This window comes from Python bivittatus, unplaced genomic scaffold (genome assembly GCF_059951505.1).
Source record: "Python bivittatus isolate LINGU-HERP-01145 unplaced genomic scaffold, Pbiv_v1 ctg000020_np1212, whole genome shotgun sequence".
Taxonomy (NCBI): domain Eukaryota; kingdom Metazoa; phylum Chordata; class Lepidosauria; order Squamata; family Pythonidae; genus Python; species Python bivittatus.
Genome location: NW_028277030.1, coordinates 119963679 through 119988125, shown reverse-complemented (window position 1 = coordinate 119988125; position 24447 = coordinate 119963679). Strand labels below are relative to the sequence as shown.

General features: G+C 38.8%; 1 protein-coding gene across 1 annotated transcript in view; it reads left to right on the top strand.

Moving 5' to 3' along the window:
• The window catches only part of STPG4 (sperm-tail PG-rich repeat containing 4), a 30416-nt gene extending 21920 nt beyond the window's left edge, over positions 1-8496 (top strand). The window contains exons 6-7 of the mRNA XM_025169803.2: positions 5825-5929; positions 7136-8496. Of these exons, the coding sequence (XP_025025571.1) occupies positions 5825-5929; positions 7136-7252 (222 nt within the window). The 3' untranslated portion in view covers positions 7253-8496. The remainder of the gene's footprint in view (positions 1-5824; positions 5930-7135) is intronic.
• Positions 8497-24447: the final 15951 nt, after the last annotated feature.

Sequence of the window (24447 nt, the reverse complement as noted above, 5' to 3'; positions counted from 1 at the left end):
TCTGTTGATGGCTGTGTCACATGAACCTCACTTGCCCTCATCCCACTCAGCACTCAAATGTGCAGAGGCTATCATTCATTCATTCATTCATTCATTCATTCATTCATTCATTCATTCATTCATTCATTCATTCCAATTTGTTATAGCCACCCAACTCCAATGGATTTATGCCACTTCCCTCCCTTCTCTGACCAATATCCACTGGATTTGATAGGAAGGACTTCTCCATGCATACAAACATGCATGCAGAGAGTCACATGCAAGGGAAGATCCTGTCGCTTAATCAGGATACTTCTTTAGGGTAGGAGCTCTGTCCACATACTTAAGTATGCATGGGGATCTTCTCATGAACCACCAACAGCAGTTCTTTGGGGAGAGGCAATAACTGTGCCCAACAGTGAGTGGAACTTCATACTTCTTAGGGCCCTATAAATTTATTTGCAGGTTTGTTGAATACTGAGGGAAATTTGTATGATTCCTTCCCTCTGTCATGTCACAACAGCACCTTTTATGCTTTCAGCTCCAAGTTTCATAGCCTGATTTATTTGATCGTTTGGAATCCCAAACTTTTTTCTGCCTCACTATGGAGAAGCTAGCAGGACAGTTTCTGCTTGTATGCATAGTCATTTCAGTTTTGTATCCTATAAATAGACTTGGTAAAGCTTTGTGTGGTTTCAAAACATGATATTCTTCCACCCAGAGGCAACAGCAGGAGACAAAGTGTAAGAACGTACACTCTGAAAGGCAGGACCTTTCTCAACCCACTCTTGAGCTCTGAATCTACTTCAGTTTTACCACCTAGTAAACTGAGTTCCAAACTATCACTACCAGGTTGAAATGACCCTACTCTGAACTTGTGAATTGAGGCAAAAAGGTGCAATTAGGGAGAAGAATGATCACCGTAGTGTTTATGTAAGCAGAAGGATGCTGACAGCAAGCTTCAAAACATCTTGGATTTTTCATTGGCTTTATAGGTTATGCCTCTTCCTTGGGAGATGTGATTCACCTATTTCCTTTCAAGAAAGTTATGATTGCTTGTATGGCATTTAAAAAAAAAATGCAACACAGCACGCCTTTTTTGTTATTTGGATTAGGATTTAAATGCCTCTAGTCTTTTCAAATACCTTGCTAATTCTGAGATGTCAGCCATGTCATAATCTTTGGAAGAACACAGAGGACAAATTTAACCTCAGGTACTATAGTTCTCTACCTTCCTGATCAGGTTGGCATTTTTGAAGGATTACAGTGAAAGAAACAAAATTTTTGCAGTAGTTGATCAGAATTTATTCTGAAAGAGCAGCAGCAAACTAGGTATAATATGAATTGTCTGAGGATTTTTTTGGCTTTTAAATAGATGTTAACCTTTCATTTGAAAATCCTTGAGGATCTCATTAATGACCTTGTGCCAGGTGGCCTCTTGTGACAGAAGAGCTGTTCCACGTAAACAACTACTCTTTAAATGAGTTATTGATACAGCTGCTATCCAATATTTTGCAACAAATGAACTGGAACTGACATCTTAACGTTTGCCTGTCTTGGAACAGCTGCAACCTAGATGGGTGTTCTTTGCAGGTGAAAACTAAGGCTGCTCAGCTCTTGATGCTCAGAGGGTGATTTTGCATGTGTTGTTCACTGTATGGAAATAAATGGCCATTGTTTTGGGATAGGCGTGGATAAGGTGGAGATTCTGCATAAAGAGATAGGGTTGCAGTGCACTTCTGTGGTGTTGTCTCAGGTGTAGCATGGTGGAAGAAGCTGGTTTAGGGTGCAAAGTAAACCAACATTAAACCACTGTTACCTGTTTGTGCATAACTTTCAGAGGTGAAATTTTTGTTCACTGAGGTTTTGTTGAGTCAATAGTTCCCATTGTTTTCTCCCAAAATATATTCCAAGGCAGACTCTGAAGAAAAAAATGGCACTTTTTTGGAAAATATTTTAAAAATAGAGGAATGCTGAGACCATCATATGTGGGCTGGAAAAATCCAAAGAATCACTAGATTTATTAATATAAGAACATAAAAGCAATACTAAAGAGAACTCCTGTGAACCTCGTTTGAGTTCTTTGCCCCAAAGTACCGTTTTAACAGCCTTCCTGATTCCTTGGCTTTATAGGCTTTGGATCTTCTTCAGGTATATCCAGGTCGTCTAGAACTGCACCAGATATTTTGTACAGTGAGGGGAAAACTGTGGCAGCCAATACCCCAGGAAGTATGCTGGGAAATTTCAGATCTTTCTGCCAATGCATATCACTTCTAATTTTGGAATAATTTGGTTTCACTATGTATTCCACCCCACCCCACCCCTCCCCCTCCCTCTTTCAAATTGGGCAAGGTTGAAAAGCTCAGCACTGTCTTCCTTTATCATTTAAAGCAACCTTCTCTAACCGAATGCTCTTCAGAGGTATGTGGACTACAATATGCCAGATGGAAATTATGGGGGTTGCAAAACACCACACACTATCCTACCAAGCTGCTAGCTGTTCCATTTGCCAATCATGCCCAACACACTTTAACTTCAGCTGATGATCCTCTTTGCCTCCCCTTTAGTCCTTCCATCTGGGAATCCTAAACATCTTTAACCCAGGGCAGAGCATGCAGGGAGCTATCCAGGGAACCCAAGCTAAGCAGGAGCTGAGTTCCCAGCATGCCAGCCAATGAGTGTTCACTTTCTCTCTTTCAGACTTGCCCATCACTACTGCTCTCTCCCCCAACTCAAGAGTTTCTAAATCCTCTGTGAACTGAAAAGAGAAACAAAAGTATTTCACCATGGCCCTAATTTAGCAAGTCTTATGCAATATATTATTTCTGATGATGATGCAGGCTAGGAAAGCTGCATTCAAAGGCTTTTCCTTGAGCTGGGCTGAATAAAGTGGAGGAAGGAGGTGCAGGATGCAGCAGTGTCCAGCGAGTAAAAGAAGAGGAACACAAAACTTTGGCCATCTATAACAGAAACACAGGAGAAAATAAAAAAATCTAGTAATCAGTTGTGAGGGGCAACAGTGCACAATTTTTAGGACTCAGCAATGTGTTACAGTTGACTTTCTATTAATGTCATATGAGAAATAGGGCAACAGGAGAGGTATGCTAAAATCATTGTGTGGTAGAGTTTTATCTCCAAAACATCTGGTGATCACTATTTTGGAAAAGCTAATTATCAAGTGAATGTTTCTATAGCTGCTAGATGAATAAAAATAAAAGTTGTGCATTGTATGTGTGTGTATTATGCTGCCATACAGGTGGTCCTCACTTAATGATCACTTGTTCAGCAACCATTCAGACTTGTGGTGGTACTGAATGAGTAGTGCTTACAACCAATCCTCAAAGTTCCAGCCATTGCAGTGTCCTGCAGTCATGTTGTCATCATTTGTGACCTTTGCCAGCTTCCTACAAGCAAAATCAATCAGGAAGCCTGAAGGAGGCTGCAAATAGTGACCCATGATATCCTCACTTAATCAACCTGTGGTGATTCGCTTAATGACAGCAATCGGAATTGCCATCGCTAAGCAATGTGGTCACATGACATTGCGCTTTACGATGCTGTCACTTAGTGATGAAATTCTGCCCCAATTGCTGTCATTAACTGAGGACTACCTGTATTATATTTTGATAGGCCTATTCATATTTCATTATATTATTACAGATCTGCAAAGTTCCATTCTGTCTTTTTTTCTGTCTTTTTATTTTAGCTATGTGAAATTTTACCTAAAATGCAAGTTACATGCCTTATCATGGGCTCCTAAATTATTAACTGTCTGTTACAATCTGTGACAATTCCTTGTGATTCACTTCCCGTTAGCTACTTTTTAAAACATGCCACTGTGTTATGTCTGTTTGAAAATTTCAGAAATATTTACATAGAAAATCCTCTTAAACTTTTCTCTTGGATAAAGAGAACAAAACTGAGTTGCCCCAAGGGAAGAATTTACAAACCCACTTGCACAGAAGATGTCATTGTTTCAAATATGTTAAAAAGCAGGATTATTATGCTCAAAGCAACATGACAGATGCTAACATATGAACATAAAAACAACAACAGACAAATGTTAACCTATCTCCTAGCTATAAATAGATTTATTTTCTTGTTTTATAACAACAAATAAAAGTATTGTTTTACTAGCTAGTATCACTTCTGTCTGCAAGTGTTTGAGAATAGATGGATTAGTGCAAATGCCTTTGTTAGCAAATGACTCAGCAAAAGATCTGTGTTGTTCATACATTTAAAAGATGGTTCATTTCTTTTTGCAAGGCAAAAGCTGATACCCTGTAATTACTCCAGGGGCTTGCATACCTGTCAGAATCAGTCAGTGTTACTTAGCTCTTAGCTCTTCCTACTCTTCCTAGAACAAAACAGCTCTTTTCCTGTGGGTTTCCTGTGCAAGGGAGGCAGCAGGGATGAATTAAATGGACCATCCCATTTCTCACCCCTTACCACATTCTCATAGGCTGTCAGTGTGATGGGGCCAAAGGTATCTGTGCGCATGTGTGTGGGGCAAATGACAACATGTGCATGATGATGTAATCAAGCAAAAGTCATGACTTATGTAGTGGCATTAGATGTCCTAATGCAAATACATAATTGTGTCATTTGCATGATTACATAATTGTATTTGTTATCATTTTGGCATCACTGTGGTTTGCTGCAGAGACTGTTGTATGGAGCTCCCCATGGAATGAGGAAGGGCACCAGTGGACATGGCTCAGTTCTTTCCTCTCCAAACATCTTCATGAAGCACAGACACCTGAGGCTTCTCCCTCAATCTGAGTTCAACATGTATTACTCTAAGAAGATCCGCAAAGTGAGGTGCTGGGCACCATCAGCCTTGATGGTTTCCTTGTCAGCAGGCAGCCACACAACCAGATTTGGGCAGACATGTGCAGAGAAGATATAGTTGTAGCTGAAATTTTCCTGCCCCAAAACTGCTGCCATTCTGTGCCTGTTCTCTCTGCTGTACAAAAGAGTCATAGCTTACTAATAGACAATACATGTTGCATGTAGAAGATCTGTTCCTGGCATCTCCAGTTAACAACGGATCATCTAGTAGGAAAGATCTCTGCCTAAGATCCTGCAAAGGAGCTGCCAATTAAAATGGACAGGATAAACAGACATGTAATCTTCACTTTGTTTATATATGAAGCTTTGCTTTATAATTTCCTATATATGAACAGATTCAGTTATTATAGGAGTCTAAAAAGCTTGACCTGTGTACATATGCCCAAATCTTGGGCAACAAATGAATGTTTGTTGTTCTTCAATCAATGTGAGTAGCATGCACTGAACACAGGAAAGGTGAAAACTGCTGAGTCCAACCTGATTAACCCTTGATGTTGGTCCTGAGAAGGATTCATAAATCCAAATGTGTCTTTTCTACATTTACTTTTGTGGTCAAATCAAGTAGAAATGGAGGATGACTACATAGAATTACAGAATTAGAAAGAGCCATTTAGGTAATTGATGGTTGGATATCAGTACTAGGCATCTTAAACAAGTTAGATTTCCAGTTTCTGTGTTGGGATATCCAGAATCCTTTAACTGAACAAGCACAGTGGGTAGGATTTGTACTTGTTTCAAGATTATTAATCTTATTTGGGATAACTCTTCAATCGTACAAATAAAATGACCCATTGAGATGTTACAAATGCCATCTTTGCTATCAAGTATGCTACATGTATTTCAAGGGTTGAGCAGCTGTCTTGCACTGAGTAAAACTGTTGATTACGTTAACAGAGTAATGTCTTATAGACTACAGCATTCTAGAAACAACAGTGTTCTGGAAGTATTTATGTATATGGAACTTGTAAAAAAGACACATTTTATTATGTTATAGAACGAAGGTCCAGGCCCAGGTGAGTATGAAATAAAGCATACCCAACCAATTCCAATACGATCATCCTTCATGTCAAAAGTACCACGGCTATTACCAGTCCACACTGTGAGTATAATATTGAAAATGGCTCAATACTGAAAGTGCTTGCAGTTATAGGGCTGACTTGGGGTTCCTGCCTTTCTTGGAGATATTCCCTATTCAGTCTTCGGATTTTCAGCTTTTTTTGGGGGGGGGGACCTATAGCACTCTCAGGATGTAAGGAAAAACATGGAGACAGTAAATGATATGTATATTCAGGTATTATTAAATTGCATCCATGGAAATTAAACATGGATATGGAGAAGATCAGAAAGCTGAACATGGTTGTCTGAAGTCTTAGAACATTTGACTGAATATACTTGGGGTCTTCTCTGAAGTTGGGCAACCTGGGAAAAGGGGGTGTCCTCAATCTTGAAAGGTCAAGATGAAGCCCAAACATAGGGGCATTCTACTCCTTTTGTTGGCTACAATGTTATACTGCCTGAATACACTTAGTATTCTGTGTAATGTTTCTTTTAGCAGTAAGCCTATTCATCCTGCTTTCTAATATTCACTGCCAGCAAATATAAAGCCACTGTGATAACTAGGCACATGTCTGTGAATTTTGTAATATTATATTTTAGTTTGGTAAATGAATACAACCCATTATCTTTAATCATATGAGTCATACCATTATGTTAGTATAATTTAATCTGGATTCTTGCACTGAGAAAAGGGTTGGACCTGATAGCCTAAATGGCCTGTTTCCAAGTCTATGATTCTAGGACTCTGATTCTAATCAACATGACTTTGGTTACGGCTGCTAAGGACATCTTAGGCAAGCCTACTATGCTGTAAACCAGTGTTGCTGCCTGGAGAATTCTGGGGGTTGAAGTCCACACATCTTAAAGTTGCTGAGGTTGAGAGACACTGCTGCAGACAGAAAAAGGGAGGGCCAAAAGAGTAAGGGATTCAGAATAGTCAGTTACTAGGACTTATATTCCCTATCTCAGTATTTTGGACGCTTGAAACATACTCCCCAATGGTGAAATTAACAGGATATTCCTAGATATTCTTCTTTAACTCAGATTGATTCCAGATAGACAGGTCCAAGTGATACCAATTCAAAAGTGCTCTGGAGCTATTCTCTTTTCCTTTTTTTTGGTAGCAAGAAATTAAAAAAAGAAAGAAAGAAACACCCCTGTGCATCCTACCATTGGTGTTGCTGTTTTCTTATGGAAGTCTACCTTCATTTATTTAATAGTGATCTTTTTCATTTCTTATTCTGTACAGAAAGTCCCTGGTCCAGGATATTATTGGCCTACCAAGCAGGCACCACAACAGCCTAGAACCATTGCCAGCCTTGGACGGGAACATACCATTTTCTTTAGCAATGTTCCTGAACTTTAGAATACAAAGCGTACTACGTTCTGGTACCTTAAGTTGTCCTTCACATCGTCCTTAAGACAAACTTGCCAGTTTTTATTCCTCTTGATTTTAAATGAATTATCATGTGGTTACCCTATGCAAATGCTATTTTATTCATTCTGTTTCCTAGCAACCTAGATTGTTTCTGGTGTTAAATCATGGCATATCCCATAACTGTGGTTAAATCATAGCATACCCCATGACTGAATATTTTATAATTTGCCTGAACTTAATTGTTCCTTGGCAGCACTATTTGCTAGATGCAAGGTCAGCATTGGAAGAGAAAGAGAACAGAGATGATTCAGTTGTCCAAGAGGATCAGCCTTCTCATCATTTTTCCTGATAAAAAGGAGAGTTTGGTGCCAGCCTATCTATATGCCATTGCTTTCTATTTCTCATTCTACCTTTTCGGATTGCCAGGGCATTGTCTATGATCAACAAGCAGCTTATTCTAAAATAATGTCACTGAAATCAACTCTGTAATAAATAGCATGCACTGGTCTCTTTGCAGAGTTTCAAACTCTGCAAAAATAGTTTATATTCACTCAAAAGACTACCTCTAATAGGCCAGTTAGGGACACCACTGCAGAATAGTGGAGATGCCTATTCATTAAAATTAAAATAATCATTACTGTAAGAAATCTAGGACTTCTTTCCTTACAATTCTTTTTTTTTAATCCTGGGAAATCTTCTATTTGAGAGCACCATATGTTGGAGAAGGGGGAATGGTTTTGCTTTGGTGTATGTTTGCTTTGTTAATTAGGCTAGGTTGAGATGAGGACTGTCTCAGGGTCTCCTCATGCCCTTAATGATTAAGTTGTAACCACAGATCTCCATAAGTAAAGGCTAGCATGCTATCATTACTTCAGTCCAGTACTGAAGTCCAGTCATTGCCAACTTACTGTTTTATGGCAAGTGAGCCTAATAACTGGGATATTATGCTATATACTCCTGCTCTTTGGATGCAATAAACAAAGTTCTTTTCATTTTTGGACTTTCCCTGATGGCATGGCTATGATAAGGATTTATCAAGATAAGCTCCCAAACATCAAAGTTGACCACTGCCTGACTGCCCATTTTCTACCTGATTTTGGATGGATAAACAAAAATGCTGGAAATTGGCCTTAACCAACATGGCACCATCCAGATGTTTTAATTCTGTGGGAAATTTGGGACTTAAACTCCCAACAAGTGTAGAGAGAACCAGATTAAGTTGAGCTAAACGAAAAATTAAAAAAAAAAGATTCATTTTATAACTGAAAATGTGGAATAAAAGCGATACGAATTAGCTCCAGTGTGGACTCCATAGCCTTTATAATTTATAACAATTTGCAGAATTTAAGAATTGATTGTGGCAATAAAATAAGCATACCAGGTTTATTGATACAGGGGGGGAGTCAGTGAAGAGTGATTGTATTAGGCATGTGGAAAGGAGGGGAAGGGTCCTTTGGGGTCTAGGGACTGCACACAAATGTTTTGGAGTAGGCAGGGCTATGTCACCTATTGACTGAGATTTTCTTTTGGGAAATGTGGAGAGTGCAAATTTGAATTTTTAAAAACTATTTGAAGCCCATTTTATAGCTTACACTACAGTTGTCCTATGTTTCATGCCCCAAACTTTGGGAAACTTGCCATTAACTTTTGGCAGAACTCAAGTGGGCTCTGGAAGCCATAAAAGTGGGCTTACCGGGCTATGAGCAGCAGAAGCATTCACAGCAGAGGATCAAAGCCTTGCCCCCCTCCCTTTTTTAAAGTGGTTGCCATGAGGCTCATGTAAAAAAGGGGTGGGACTTTGGCTGCATAGTCACAGCAACCACCTTGACTTTTTTTTTACACTGTCCTGACACTGCAGCCACCCCTGATGGGTAGTTCTGGGGCCACAGATAGATCAGCTCAGTTCTACTGGCTCAGGGCTTCCTGCTGATAAATGGAGACCTTTAATCTAGGAAAAGTTCTCCTCACATCCAATCCATTGCCTTTTACACATACTTCTAAGTTTCCCAATAGTATATTGCTCCCAAAGGACATTTCTGCCTCACTTTCTACGATACTAATGGGGAACCTGAGTCAGCAAAGAAATTCAGTGGGAAGCAAATCGTTGATAAATGGAGCAAAGTCTCTCTGGATTACTAATCGTTATCAAAGGGAATCTTACGAATAGACTTCTTAGAATAAAGTATAGTCCTTTATTATTCCTTAACATTAATTTATTACCTGTCTCCTAAATCTTAATTGCACTCCCTGCCCCCCACCCATGTGGTATTAAATTTCATTAGCTTGAAAGCAAGCATCAAAGTTCAGCAAGTTCAGCTGGCAGAATCCATCAGCACTTCTGTAGTCAAGTGAGAATGTCAAGTGATAATATGTATGTGCCAGAGAGGTTGGGGGAAGCTGCTTGTTGGCTTGTTGAAAAGGTTGTGGTGGCATTTTAGCAATGTTGCAGGATTTTTACAACCCTGCAGTGAAGTCAGGCTTGACTTGAAGAAGATTTGAGAGCTGTGGCAGTGATAAATTGGTATCATGCTCCTGAGGACAAAGGCCAAATTATGTGTTGCAGAGAAGATTCACAGCTTAGAACTTTGCTTACACCTATTCATGGTATCAACATGCTCCAGCAACCTCTTTTTTGCCATCTTCTCATTTTCATCTGTTTCTCTGTGTATGTCAGAAGCAGCTTTAAGTTATCTTTAGCTGTCCTGGTTTAATAATAGTTTTTTTCTCTCTGATCTCAATACATCTGGTATGCTTCCTTGACTATTCTGCTGGGGATGTGGTCATGACTTCTAGTGACTGGGACCTGCCCTGTTCCCATTAGCTACTTTAGGTTGGAGCTGGCATGCCCCCTCTCTGCTTTGGTCCCTGTCCTTCAGAGTCATTCTGGTTTGACAGCAGGAGAGTCCAGTTCTTTCAATCCAGGCTCTACCTCTGCATTTCCCAGTCCTCTGAGCCAATATCCAACCCCAGCCCTAGTTCTTTGGGCAAATACTTGCTTTGTGATTGGTCATTGGCCATGGTGGCAGCCATTTTGTGAATGGACAAGTCTTCCATGGCAACTAGTTTGTCAGTGTGGTTCCAAAACTCTAAATATGCCCCTGGCTCAGAAAGTCACCAACTCTGCAATGGAAGTTCTGACAGCAGGTATTAGGGTGAACTTCTCAGGGCATCAGAAATAACTTGCAAAAAGAGAACTGATTTCTCTCCTTGGGAGCAAGCCACTCAGCCCTCATTGTGAAAACAGGAAGATGCACATTTGGTGTAAGCAAGAAATAAATACAATTTGTTTATGTTAAGAAAAGCAGCTTTCATATATCTCAAAGTGGATGGCCAGTGAAATGGCTCTTTCATGTTCTGTACTGAGAGGGACATGGCCAGATAACTGCATACATCTGTATTCCTCCAATCCTTGAGTTGGAAGAAAAGTATATTGAGGTAAACGATGCTGCTCCCACAGCCTAGATTTATAGCTCCTTAGCAATGAGACTGAGCAGCGTTACTGTCTTCACATAATATAATATGGCCCAGTTGATGGATTCTCTGGCATCCTTTCTCTCCCATCCAATGTTACCCATTGACAAGAAATAACCCCCACTGGCTGCTCTCTATAAAGTGTGGTGGGGGACTTTAGGCATTCCACCCAGCTTCATTGTGTGCTCCTCCTATACTCCACTAGCCAGTCACCAGAAACATTAAAAACTTTTTTTTTTTTTTTTGCCATAGATCTATTGATCTGGAAGATTGATAGTCATGTGTCAAAAACCCAGCTAGTCAATCAAACCAAGAATTCTATCACTGGGATGAAGTTCACATGCAGATCAACAGAGTTCCTCCCTGTTTCATCCTACATTCTCATATACCCTACTAACCATCAGGAAGAATTGGTGGGATTTTTGGTCATATGAATATAAAACTACTGGAGCCCTTGGGAGATGAGTAGTCCTATGGTAACAGCAGCAGCAGCAGCAGCAGCAGCAGCAGCAGCAGCAACAAATACCATGACCTGTTAGGATGGATGGATCTTGCTCAGAGGTGACAGTTGTCCCTCCTGTTTGGCTTGCTCTCCTCATATGCCCCACCGACCATCAGCCAAGACCACTCTATCCAGACTGGTGTCTGGTCTGTCTTGGAGCCCAAGCCAAAAAAGATATATAGAGAAGAGCCTAGCAACTGGATGGGGAGGGGACATCCTCCCAGCAATCTTAAGCCATCAATAGGAGCTGGGCAGATCCCCGCCCCTGACCACATCATCACCAACCCCATCACTAAGGTACCATACAATGGTGCTTAAGTTTGTGAGTCCTTTTCGAATTTTCAGTATTGCTGCATAAATATGACCTAAAATGTGACTTGTTTTCCACACATGTTTATCTGATTTGCTAAAATCAGATAAAAAGAACTCAAACAAATTAGTCAAAAACATTTTACTTGTTCATTTCTTTCTTGAGGAAAATGATCCTCTTTTATGTGCAACTTGTATGAATTATAAAATCATAGTAGCATAATTGGAAGGAGACGTTGGAATGTCAAGTCTTGTCCAACCTCTGCTTTAACTAGGGCTGGGATACAAAAACTCAGATGATTATTACAGGCAGCAAAGAGATGTGGGAAAATCTAATTCACCTGGATTTTTGCAGCACAGATCATGCTAGTTTACATACATTCAGCAAGGAGGATTCCACCACTTCCTCCCCAAGTAATGGGTCCACTATCCAACTGCTTTCACATTTAAGAGGTTCTCATAATATCCATTTGGAATCTGCCTTTCTGTAGCTAAAATCTATTATTCCTTGTCCTGCACTCAGGAACAAAAGAGAAGGGAAATCAGCTTTATGACATTTTCTAGCTACCTGAAGAGTACTAGCCTCTCTTTCCTTAGCTTCTTATTTCAGAACTCAAGATTTTCAACTTTCCCAGATTCTTCCATTTCTCCTCATAGGACTTAATTTCCAGTCCACTAATCATCCTCATTGTAACTCTTTATAACTATCTGAATCCTTCTTAAGGTGTGATGCCCAGCACTAGATGTGGCATTCAATGAAGGGTGTGATCAGTGTAGAATTGTGATTTGGAAACTGTATATCTACTGAAGCAGGTTAAAAGAAAAAAGCATAGTTAGGAACAGAGTGGCAAGAGAAAGAGAGAGCCAGGGAATTCATAAAGTGACTTTCCAGTCCTTGGATTAAAGTAAACATTAGTAAAAGGCAGCTTCCAATATCTCATTAATTTAAAAAGCAAGAATGTGCATTCTGAAATTTGACAAGAGAATACACACACTTGTAACACACACCCAACAGATTGGCTTAAGACATCTTGCTGCATAACATCTCCAATCAGCTGCCTGAAAAGTTGTCCTATTTCCCCCAATCTACCAGATGAATGATAGGCCTGTTCCTAAAGTCTAATGATAAGCCCTGCCAAGGCCACTTTGAAATTACCATTTGCAATTTGATATTTCCCTAAAGTGCAGACAGCACATTACAGGAAGTGCCTTCTTGTGCCTTGAAGGAGAAGATACCTTGGGGGCATTATTTTCAATTTCTCTGATCTATATAGGTTGGGAGACTGAAATTATGACATCATACAGCTGAGGGAGGAGCAATTGCAATTGTCTGCTCAGGAAAGTCCAATTTAAGTAGGATGTGTTTCCGAAGGCCTAGCAAACATTTTTTTTCCTCACCAAGGGTTCAGAAGCAACAAAAACAGGATTTAAGAATTGCATGTCTTCTGCCCCCTCCCCCCGCAGATTGCTGACTTCACTGCTTAAGAATATTTTAACTGGAACAAATTTTAAAATGCTGCTGTAAAAAAAAAAAAAGAAAAAGAAAAAAGAAAAGAAAAAGAAAAAAGAAAAAAAAGAAAAGGAAGAGGAGGGTGAATTGTCCTCACTTCATAGGAAATCCAATTTCCAGATAAGGCAAACAAACTTCTACCAGGCAATTCTAAATTTAGTTAGAAACCTCCCATTCGTTTGAATGGTATTTCTATTCTGCAGCCTGGTCACATTTACCAAAAAAAGTTGTGTCCTTTGCAACAAATTGGGCAGTCAACAGTGCAGAGGAATATCATTTTATGCCAAATTAAGGATCTCATGCAGAATTGCTGGGCCCTCAGTTGTTCTCTGGCTGCTTTATTGCATTCCTGTCAGACCAACTGGCTCTTTGCACTGCACAGATATGACCTGAACAAAGTTCAAGTGTCAAAGTGACATGCCCTATGACATTTCACCAAGTTGTCATTTCTTCTCGTTTTGCATCAACATTATTTACATAAAGCTGTTGGAGAGATGAGATTATTCTCATTACAGCTGTTTGAGGCAGAAGGGAAATCTCTAGAAACATCACCTAATCAGTGTAGATTCTTTGTGTTTCCCAGAATCTCCATGCTATGATCATGCTAATTTCAGCTTCATGATAAATATGTTGAGTTCACATATTTTAATACAATGAGACCTAATTCAGCACATTTCAATACATGGACTGAGACACAGTTCTTCCTTCCAAAGTTCATTTCTCTGAACTTTGCAATGTACTTCTTCAATTAAAGCAATATGTAGCAAGTTGCAGATACTGGGAAAAAGTACCTCCCCATGAATATATTAGTGAAACAACATAAAAATACATTACAATAAGGAAATTGATTGCAAAAATGTATATAAAAGGCAAGACTGCATTTAAAAACCCTCTAGTGTGCATCAGCAAAGAGAGGTGAATATAAAAATAAACATTTTTGTGCAATCAAAAGAGTCTCAAGCTGATATGAAAATGAGGCAAACTCAGAGTGGAAAACTGAAAGCAATAAAATTACTTAAAGCAGAAATAGAGAGAAATTCATCCATTTCTGGGCAGCCTAGCATTTTCTCTCCTGGGTAACATCATGTAGAATATTTAAGAAAATGTAATACAAGAAAGTGAGGAATAAGTATCATCAGTCATCAATCATTTGTAGTTTTCCTGTACAGGGATCACTACTATAGTGGGTAATTCTTTGCTTTCCAGCTAGCCAAGTTATCTGGTATCTTCACCATCAAAAAATGGACGAGGAGGGAAAGATACTTTCATGGGAACATAGCTCTTTCTTGGTTGATTTTTAATTGTATCTTCTAATTCTGTACTCATTTTTTTATTCCTAACATTTTAGTAGTTTACTTCATATTATTTTATTTTACTTCACTTTATTGACTGATTTATTTACAAAAACAACACTACAGACAAACATTCCATAACAGTAAATACATAAAGCCATCATTAAAACCTAATTAAAAAGATAGTTCCCCAATAATAATCAACTAAATGTTGAATGCCTGTTCAACACAGAAAGATTTTTGATGCCTTCCTGAATGCCAGGAGGGAAGGGGCCAAGTGCATGTGGGGGCAACCACTGAGAAGGTCTGCCTCCTGACCCAAACCCCTTGCACCTCTCTCAGAGACCTGTACCTTGAGTGGACTTTCTCTAAGTGTCCCCACAGCCCATGCAGAATCATGGCCCCCTAATACAGCCCAGTGCTATGCCATACAGCGTTTTATAAGTAAAGCATTTTGAGATAGGCCTGGAAATTGACCAGTGCAGCAAACCACAAAATAGGTGTTATTCTGCAATAGTGGATTTCTCCTGCTAACAGCTTAGCTTCTGCATTCTTTATCACTTATAGTTTCTGAGTCATCTTCAAAGGCAGCCCTACCTGAGCACATAGTAAGAGTCTGAACACGTGGTGATAAGGGTGTGAGTTACTGTTGCCAGGGCTTCCTGATCTAGGCAGGGTATATTAGCTGAAGCTGGGCAAAAGTCTCCCTAGCCACAGCCTCCATCTGCTCTTCAAGCAGGAAGCATGAATCCAAGAGGACCCCCAAATCACAGACTTGCTCATTCAGAGGGAGAGCTACTCAATCTGGAGCAACCTCCAGAATGGATATTTCTGGAAAGACTAGATGTTTACAGACAAACACCTCCTCCATCAGTCTGAATTTGTTGCTCACTATCCAGTCTCTCACAACCTACAGATACAGATGCAAGGCTTCCAAATTACCTTTATTTCCTGGCCTGTGCTAGTGATCTGTGTACTTCATCTTAGATAAACAAATGACTTCTCACAGCAGTTTCATATAAATGTTCAATCGTATGTGGAGAAGACAGAGCCCTGTGGCATTCCACACTGGAGCAACGACAGGTTTGATTGCTCTTTCTTTATTACTACCAAGTGGATCTGCTCATTGAGGAAGGAGTGGAAGTACCGTAAAATGATGCCTCCAACCCTCAGCCCATGTAGTCAGTCTAAAAGGATAATAAGGACAGTAGCAAAATGCTGCTAAGAGTTCTAATAGGACCAAGAAGAGTTATACTCCTCCTATTTAAACCTCAACAAAGGTCATCCACCAACATGACCATTGTGTTTCTGTTCCACATGGCCACAAATTCTGTTCTGGGCCTGAATCCTGACTGAAATTTTTCTAGAATCTCTGTGGCTGATTAATCACCCCCTTCTCAAAATTTTTTGCTGAAAAAGGAAAGTTGGAATCTGGGTAGATGTAGTACAGTTTGGCTTGGAAGAGAGATGGTCCCTTCAAAAAAGGAGGAAGAGAGATGGTCTCTTCAAGAGAGGAGGCACCCCTGCCTCCTTCAAGGCAAGTAGTATCTCACTTCCCTCAGAGGGGTACCAGTCACTTCCCAGATCTAGCTGCACGCATCCCATCTGGCTACCTGGAAGAGCCAGAAGTGGCATGAATCCAACCCACAAGAGGCAGAGCTAATATTACCGAGCACCCTAATCACATCATCAGGTTCCACAAGCTCAAAAGAATGCTGCAAGGCATCACCCCCTCTCACCTCACATGTCTCTGTCGAAATTGGCACTGGGCCGCAGAGGATCTGACTTCATCCTCAAAGAAGCTTGCAGAAACAGTAGAGGAGCCTGCAGGCAACTTGCCCCTCCGAACCTACTCCAAAAGAATAAGATTTACCCTGAGCAAGGATGCCAGGTAGGAACTGGTGAGCAGAATAAAAATAATATACGTGCTTTGTTGCTCTTCTTGCCAGTGTGTAAGCCCAAACTTGTTCACATACCAATGCTCAGGTATATTCAAGCTCAGCCTTTTGTCACTGTTACCATAGGCATCTTTTAACATCTTCATCTCTCGTAACTCCTCTGTGAGCTGGGGAGTGCTTGAGATTGGTGACCAGGGAGAGACCTTGTGGGAGCAATTTCATCCAGTGCTTTGCTTGCCTTATGGTAGAGGCTGACCAGGCCCAAGAAAAGGTGCATACCAAATCCTCAGGAAATTCTCCAAGCACCCTCAGAAAACATGAAGTGCCATGAGACACTTGGGGTAGACCATATTAATAGGTTCACCCCTCTTTGCATACTAAAAATATATAGTGGGATTAGCTCCCAGTTTTATTCATGTAGTTATTCATCTCTCTCTCTGTGGGTGTGTATGTGTGTATGATAAAACTACAGCCTCCAGTATCCATTAACTAGTTTTGGTTTGATAGTGAAATTAAGGTATAGAGCAGAAGAGCATGCCATTTTAGAAGGTGACCATACTAATGGCTTCAGGTTATACACTTCTGTTATGGAGGGATTTACACACACACACACACACACACACACACACACACAGAGAACACTGCTTTTATTTTATTAACTGTGGAATTTCCAAACTGTACTGGTAATTACCGAAGGAGGAAAACTGCTTGCACACTCAAAAGTCTTGCAACATGCAATAAAGGGTAGATAAGAGTGAGTCAAGGGTTACAGCTGCAACAGATAATATTGTACAGTATTTAATATAAGTGTTGGTTGCTGAGCCAAACCCTGTAAGATGATAAGTTCGTGACATATCAGCTAGTTTTCTAGAGTATTACTAATGGAATAAATGATGTTTGCATCATTGGATGTCTTCAAAGGAGGTATCTCCTTTGACATTAACACAGACCCTTTCTATTTTTTTTCCCCTTTATGGTACTCTCAGAGCTGCAATGCTATAATAATGAAAGCAATTGTAAACCACAAAGGATCTGCAGAAAGGAAAACACAACCCTGGACTGCAGACTGTGGCGGAGCAAATGCCAGATGATTTAGGTGCTGGAGAACTGGGCAAGAAGGATTCCTGAAGGGGTGAGAGTAGGAAACGGGTATAGTTGCAACGGGCAGTCAGGAAAAGTTGTTAGCATTCCTAAGCCTGCAGATAAGTATGTGTGGGAGTGGGGAAGAAATTAGCAGCTAAACACTTTATATTATAAATACGGCAATCATATTTTCTTGGAAAAAATAAAGGACAAACCTGAAAAATGGGCAACTCTGAAAGACGTTCATAAGGATAAAAAAATTTAACTGTTTATGTTTGTAACTTCGCTTTACAAAGATAAATTCAAGAGCAAAACCAAGAAAAACTACAAAAATGCATATTCTAATACAAAATATCTAAAATCAAATAGTATATGTAAATTTATTTTAAAAAAACAATTCAGTTTCCATATTTTTCACATGGATGTGAAAGACTGTGCATTAAGTGGTGTCATTTGTACGGTAAAAGTTAAATGACCAAAATAAAGGACAAAAATGAGTTTTTGAAAAATAAATAAATCTAAAGGACAGTTTTCTGAAATAAAGGAACTGTCCTTTATAATAAAGGACGTATGGTCTCTGTAACTATAAAGTAAAGGAGTAGAGATTGGAATAATTTAGTTAAAATTCTGTTAGTATAGTTAGATTCTGTAGATACTTATGTATATGTTTGGTCACTATATAGATACATGCTTACTAGAATTATTGTAAAAATACTTTGCATTAAACTTAGATAGTAATAAACAGCATTCTATTCATTTGTTAGCTGTGTGTGTCAGTCTGGCTTTGTTCCTATCTGTACTCACCCACTGACAAAAGGCAGGGGGTCTCTAAAACCGTCTCAGACCACAACTAAGAACACAAAAAGGGATTCCTCTGGGCAGTAGGGTGTCCACTACACCAGTAGAAGCCCTAATTTGTCTCTGTGACCCAATTTCAAATACAGGCATTCACACTCAGAAGTCTCCAGAGCAGACCCTTGGCCACAGGTATAGCTCTTTAAGAATGAATGCCACTCTGCCCCATCTCTGGTCCTGGCATTGAAGTTGCTGATGGATCCAAAACCCAAGTGAGCAGATTGCTGAGAGGGTGATACTGTCCTCCTTGCTGAACCAGATTTCAGTAATACCCTCCAGATCTAACTGTTCATGCCTTACTAAACAATGTATGAATATGGTCTTATTGCAGACAGACCTGACATTCACCTTGAAGCCAGGAACCTCAGTGATTTGTCAATCTGGTTCTCTAATACAGGAAGCTGAGTCAGAAGTGAAGTTTGTCATCAAATTGGTGGTCATCCTTCCTCTGGAACAGCTTACTCAGCCCCTCTCACATCTTTCCCTTGTGTCAAGACAACCAGGAGATGGCTGCAGATTGGCCTTCCCCCAGTGCTCATATATCTCCTCCTTTGACTATCCATCTTTCAAGTCACTCATTCCTGTCATGCAAGCCAACTCAGACAATTCAAACAGGATGATCAGCTCCTTGTCAACTGCCACTCTGGCTGATCAGAAGCACCCAAACATTTACCTAACCCATCTTCCACTTGGGAACCACCTTCACTTTACCCAATTAAAAAACAAAAAACAACAAAAAACAACCACCTATGGACAGCTGAAGCCCTATTTGCCCTCTTATCACAAATAGAGTTTATCAACACAGTGTCCCATCTTTTGCCTGGGCAGGTACACAATACTGGTATTAAACCCCTGCCCTAGGTGTGATGAAGTCTCCTGACAACCCTTGAGCGCTGCATAATTTAGCGGGGTGCAGATAATTAAACTCCCTTGCTTCCCTTCAATCTTCCAGCAACCCCATTAGGGTCTGATTGGACAACCAGCAGAAATCATCACATTTCAGCAAATTTGGAAAGTCTCCACGATCAGCTAGTTGAAATGTATTTATTTTATTTATTTATTAATCACATTTATATAGCCGCCCATCTCACGCAAAGTGATTCTGGGTGGCATACAACAATAAAATAAAAGAGCATAGATAAAAAACAATCATTATAAAAAGATAAAAAGTAATTATTAAAATAAAAATATTATCAAAAAATTTAAAATATACAAACCCCGTGGAGAGAGCAGAGTATCAATCATAGTAGAGCCATCTAAGAATGTCTCCAGTTCCCAAAGACCCCCAGGCCTGATGACATAACCAGGTCTTCAGAGACTTCCTAAATGACAGCAGGGAAGGGGCGAGCCTAACTTCAGGAGAGAGAATGTTCCACAAGGAGGGAGTCACAACAGAGAAGGCCCGCCTCCTGGGACCCACCAAATGCAAGCCCCTGGCCGATGGAACCCATAGAATACCTTCCCTGCCAGATCTAATGGGACAGGCTGATGTAATCAGGGAGAGGTGGTTCCTCAGGTATTCCATTCCCTCAGAGATTCTGATATTCCGTTCCTTCAGAAATTCCATTCCAATCACTACAAACTTCCCACTGCCTATTTGGGTGTTGGTTGAACTAGCCATAGTCTGAAACTGAGGCTCTAAAACTGCCTCAACAGTTCCCCAGTCGTGTCATTCTCCAGTCCTTTTCCTGAGCTGGTGGGCCAGTAGCATTGTCCTGTTGTCATTTGGAAATAATGGCAGCCACCACATTGGAATACTGTGTTTCACAAATATTGCTCTCATCATGCCACCACACTGTTTGATCTGAGCTGTAGCTCTGTGGGCCTAACCTCCAGTCTAGGAAGACTTTGGACCTGTTAGTAAATCAGGGCTGCCTACAACGAGTGGATATAGAAACAATGTCCTTTCTCAGCCCTTTCTCTTCCTCACCTATTCTTCCCAACTCTCTCTCAAACAACAAGGATCTTCATCTAGGGGAAAGCTCCAGGCTAAATCCTTCACAAAAAAACACAGCCACCAATTCCAGAGCATCTACTATACTCTGTTCAGTGTTCAGCTGTACATAAAATGGTCCATACATGCTTAAGTATACTTTCATAAATCCACAGACAAATATCAACTACCAATGCCACCATCAACCAACATCTTGATTCAATCCAAATTTTGTATATAGTTATTTTAATTTATTTCAATAATTTTGGTCTTTCAATGTCTGCTTTTAATATGATTTGTATTCAATGTTTTTAAATAATTTAATTGATTAATAATAAATAATAAATAAAATAATTAAATATTTGGGAGACCAAAATATTAGTTTTTGCTAGTTGAATGCACATGTTTACATATTTTGTTTAACAAAATTGTATCCAATAAAAAGCACAAGAAAAAAAAAGAGAAGCCATTTCTTATTGGGGGCAAGATTTAGTCCAAATGAATACAAAACCTAATTGGAATAATCACTTTCTTTAACACAATATTATACAAATGCTACCTCTTATATAGTACCTGCTTCATCAACTGTTAATAAAATATTAAACAAAGCATTTAATGTTTCTTATGAATTAGAACATTTCTGTGTTATTCTCAACAAACATGCACTATGAATTATCAATCAACCTGCCCAATTCCTCATTCCAGTGAAAAATTTGAATATCAGTCATCTGAAAACAGTAGAGCCACTTGACCTCCTGTAACATTAGGGAATTCTGACAAATCAGGAAAGGTCTGGATGTATGATGAGTGTTAACTTGCACTTCTGTTTTTCACTTGATTGGCACCCAGCTGAAATTGTGTTGTGCTCATTGCAGAACTTTTGCTTTATACAGGTAAGTTACTCCTTTCAAGAGCAGTGATATAGATATAAATGAACACTCAACAATCTTGTCTAAGATTAAGAAATGTTTTCAAGAAATTGGCCAATAAATGGCTGGACTGAAACCTGCAGACAAAGAGTTAGCTAGTTATATCAAATAAATCCATACATTTATGCCTCCTATAGACATTGGTTCATACAGTAGGACTGGAATATATCCAGATAAACATGCCGATTGATCCAATATGTCTCTTTAAATATTTGTAAATGGAAGCAAAATTTGTAAATGTTGAGTTTTCTGGTTGGCTCAATGCTTGCTTGGATAGCTGAGTTCTTGATTCACATGTTCTAAGTGCTCATATCCTGTATGTAGTTCACTTCTATCTCTTTCCCACAGTCACAGTCTCACAAATAAAGTTGCAGATATGTTGAAGATAACCTTGTAATTTTGATGCCAGAATGTAGTATGATCATGAATTAGTTTAATCTTGAAGAAGTGGAGTCACTAAGAATGTTAGAAGTTACTACAAGATGTGAAGGAAAGAGGAGAAATGGGCTCACCAGATTTGAAACTATATTTTGCTGCCTGTTGTTTAGTTTGGATAGAAGAGTGGGTGTTGCTAAGAAATAGAAGGTTATTGGATTTAGAAAGTCACGATCTGAGATTTGGATGGCATGGTATGATAAAGCTAAGGTGAATGTAGATTCTAAAAATTATTACATCAGATAGGCTACTCTTAGAATATGGAATAAATATAAATTGAGGTTTTGTCCAAAAACACCATTGTGGCTTTCAGTGCAAGAAACATTTTATAGACAAGAAATGATAAGTAAACATAAATGGTTAACCTACCGTGATGTACTACAATTTTCTCAAGGGGATTGTAAAATGAAATCAAGAGAAGATTTGACAGTAGAAGGATATTATCCTATTATCAGAAAGGTTTAAAGTGGATAAAAGATTTTATCGTTTTGAACAAAGTAAGACTGAGTTTGAAATAGAATTGTGAACTAATGATGACCATGTTATTGCTAAAATGTAAAAACTTTTGCTGAAATATGAGACAGAAGAAGAAGTGAAAGAATGTATGATAACATGGGCTAAAAATTTTGGCTATAATATACAAATGGATCAATGGGAAAATATGTGGTTGAAAGGATTGAAATTTACCTCGTGTTCTAGCCTTAAAGAGAATTTTTATAAAATGGTGTATCATTGGTATTTGTCGCCAGAGAAATTGTCTACAATGTATAAAGGTACTTTGAATCTTTGCTGGAAATGTAAACAACATGAAGGGACATTTTACCATGTTTGGTGGATGTGCAAAAAAGCCAAAAAATTTTGGATACTAATACATATATTAATTCAGATTTTAAAGGTTAAAGTACAACAGAAACCAGAGACTTTCCTTTTGGGACTAATGGACAGGCAATTAGAAAAAAGTCATGGAGCTTTGTTTTTATATAGGACAACTACAGCGAGACTATTATATGCTCAAAAATGGAAAGGTTCGACACTACCCACAATGGAGGAATGGCTGGTGAAGATGATGGCTAAATTGATTTCTCTGATTAGAGAAAAAGAAATATCTGCATTTATGGCTGACTGGAAACCCCTTACACACTTTTTTGCCTGAAACAGAAAAAAATGCCCTTTGATTTGTGGCTTTGTTAATTAGAAAAAAACTGGACAATTGAAAAAAGTGAGCTTTTACTGTAATCATACGGTAAGAGTTAATTTGCTGCAAAGGAAATTGGAAGCTTCTTTTTTTTCCTCTTTGTTCTTTCCTTCTTCACTTTTTCTTTCTTCTTTTTTTCTTTGCTTCTTTTGCTCTTTATCAGTTTGTGTTAGTTTTTGTTTCTTGTAAAACTTTTAATAAAATTTATAAAAAAAAAGAGTGTCAGAAAGATGCTTTACTGGGCTGCTGAATACTATTTCTGTGTTCTTACCACTGTATTTATTACATTAGACATAGTAAACTGAATACTTGTGTATCCATGGTAACCTAGCTAGAATACAGTGAATATTTGGTAGCTGGGAGTTCAGGGACAGCAGCAGAATCATTAAAGTATAGAGTGAGCCATTTAGATCAGTGTTTCTCAATGTTGTCCACTTTAAGATGTGTGGCCTTCAACTCCCAGAATTCCCCAGCCAGCATGCTGGCTGGGGAATTCTGGGAGTTGAAGACCACATATCTTAAAGTGGACAACATTGAGAAACACTGATTTAGATCATTGCATCCAACCTTCTGCTTAGTGCAGGAATCTAATTGCATACATTCACTTTAAGAAATAAATTTATTGAGTTTTAAAAAAGAAATTTATTGAATTTTAAAAAAGAAATGTATTGAGTCTTTTAAATAATACAATTACAATTTAAAACAAAACATATTAACAGCATTTTCAACAATTAAAAAACTATACACTTGAAACAATAAATGCTAACCCGCCCCAAGAATAAGCAACACACTTTAAATAAAAAGGAAAAAACAGTAATTCAATTAAAATGTCAGAATTTCACTACTTTTCAGCAATATCAAAATAGTAATGCTGTATTGTATTTACAAAAAAAGTTAAAAATATTTTAAAATCACAAATTTAACCTTGACCATTGCAAAATCATATTCTTTGATCTTGCTTCTTTGTTGATCCAAAGCCAGTTCAAAGCAAATTTCCTGAGATAAGTTTTAGAATTTGGTATCTACACATCCTTCCAGAAAAATATAGCCACCTTTTGCAATGTATCCAAAGTGCTTCATAAACAGACAAATTCCAAATTGTTGGAATATAATTTAACAACACACTAACATATCTAAACCTTAATTTCCATCCAATAATTCATCATAGTAATAATAACTAACCAATAAGGAATTGCCAGCAGACATGTTCAGAGCATACGCATTAATTGCAGAATAGTCTAAGATATAAGTAGCCAGTGAATTTCCTTTGTAATATAACCAAGATGAAAAAGAACTGTTAACACTGACAAACTTTCTAAAGGATTATGGTAATTTGACTGTTACTGTTTATTATTCTTGCAAGATTCAGGAATGCTGTTTTGTGTATATGCCCTGCTTTTGCAAACATACTCCAGGAATGACTGAGCTCCCTTGGGCAAAAGGTCAGTTGCTTTAAAAGAGAGAGAGAGAAGAGTTTCACATTCTTCAGAAAATGTTGGGGGAAACAAAATTTTCTGAGAAACAAAAGGAGTACATTGACTTGCAGGGATGCTTTGATAAGAATCCTGTCAGAGGCTTGTTATCAATTCAGTAAAATTGGCCAATAAAGAGGAATCTGTGAAACCATTCACCTCACTTCTGACCTCTCAAAGCCCACTTCTTTACTCAGCAAGAGCACAGCTCTTTATAGTCTGGGAAGAAGCCTTGGTTGCCAGGTTTCTAATCAGAAATGTTGTACAAAAGGCCCTAAGGAAATAGGGAATCATTGCAG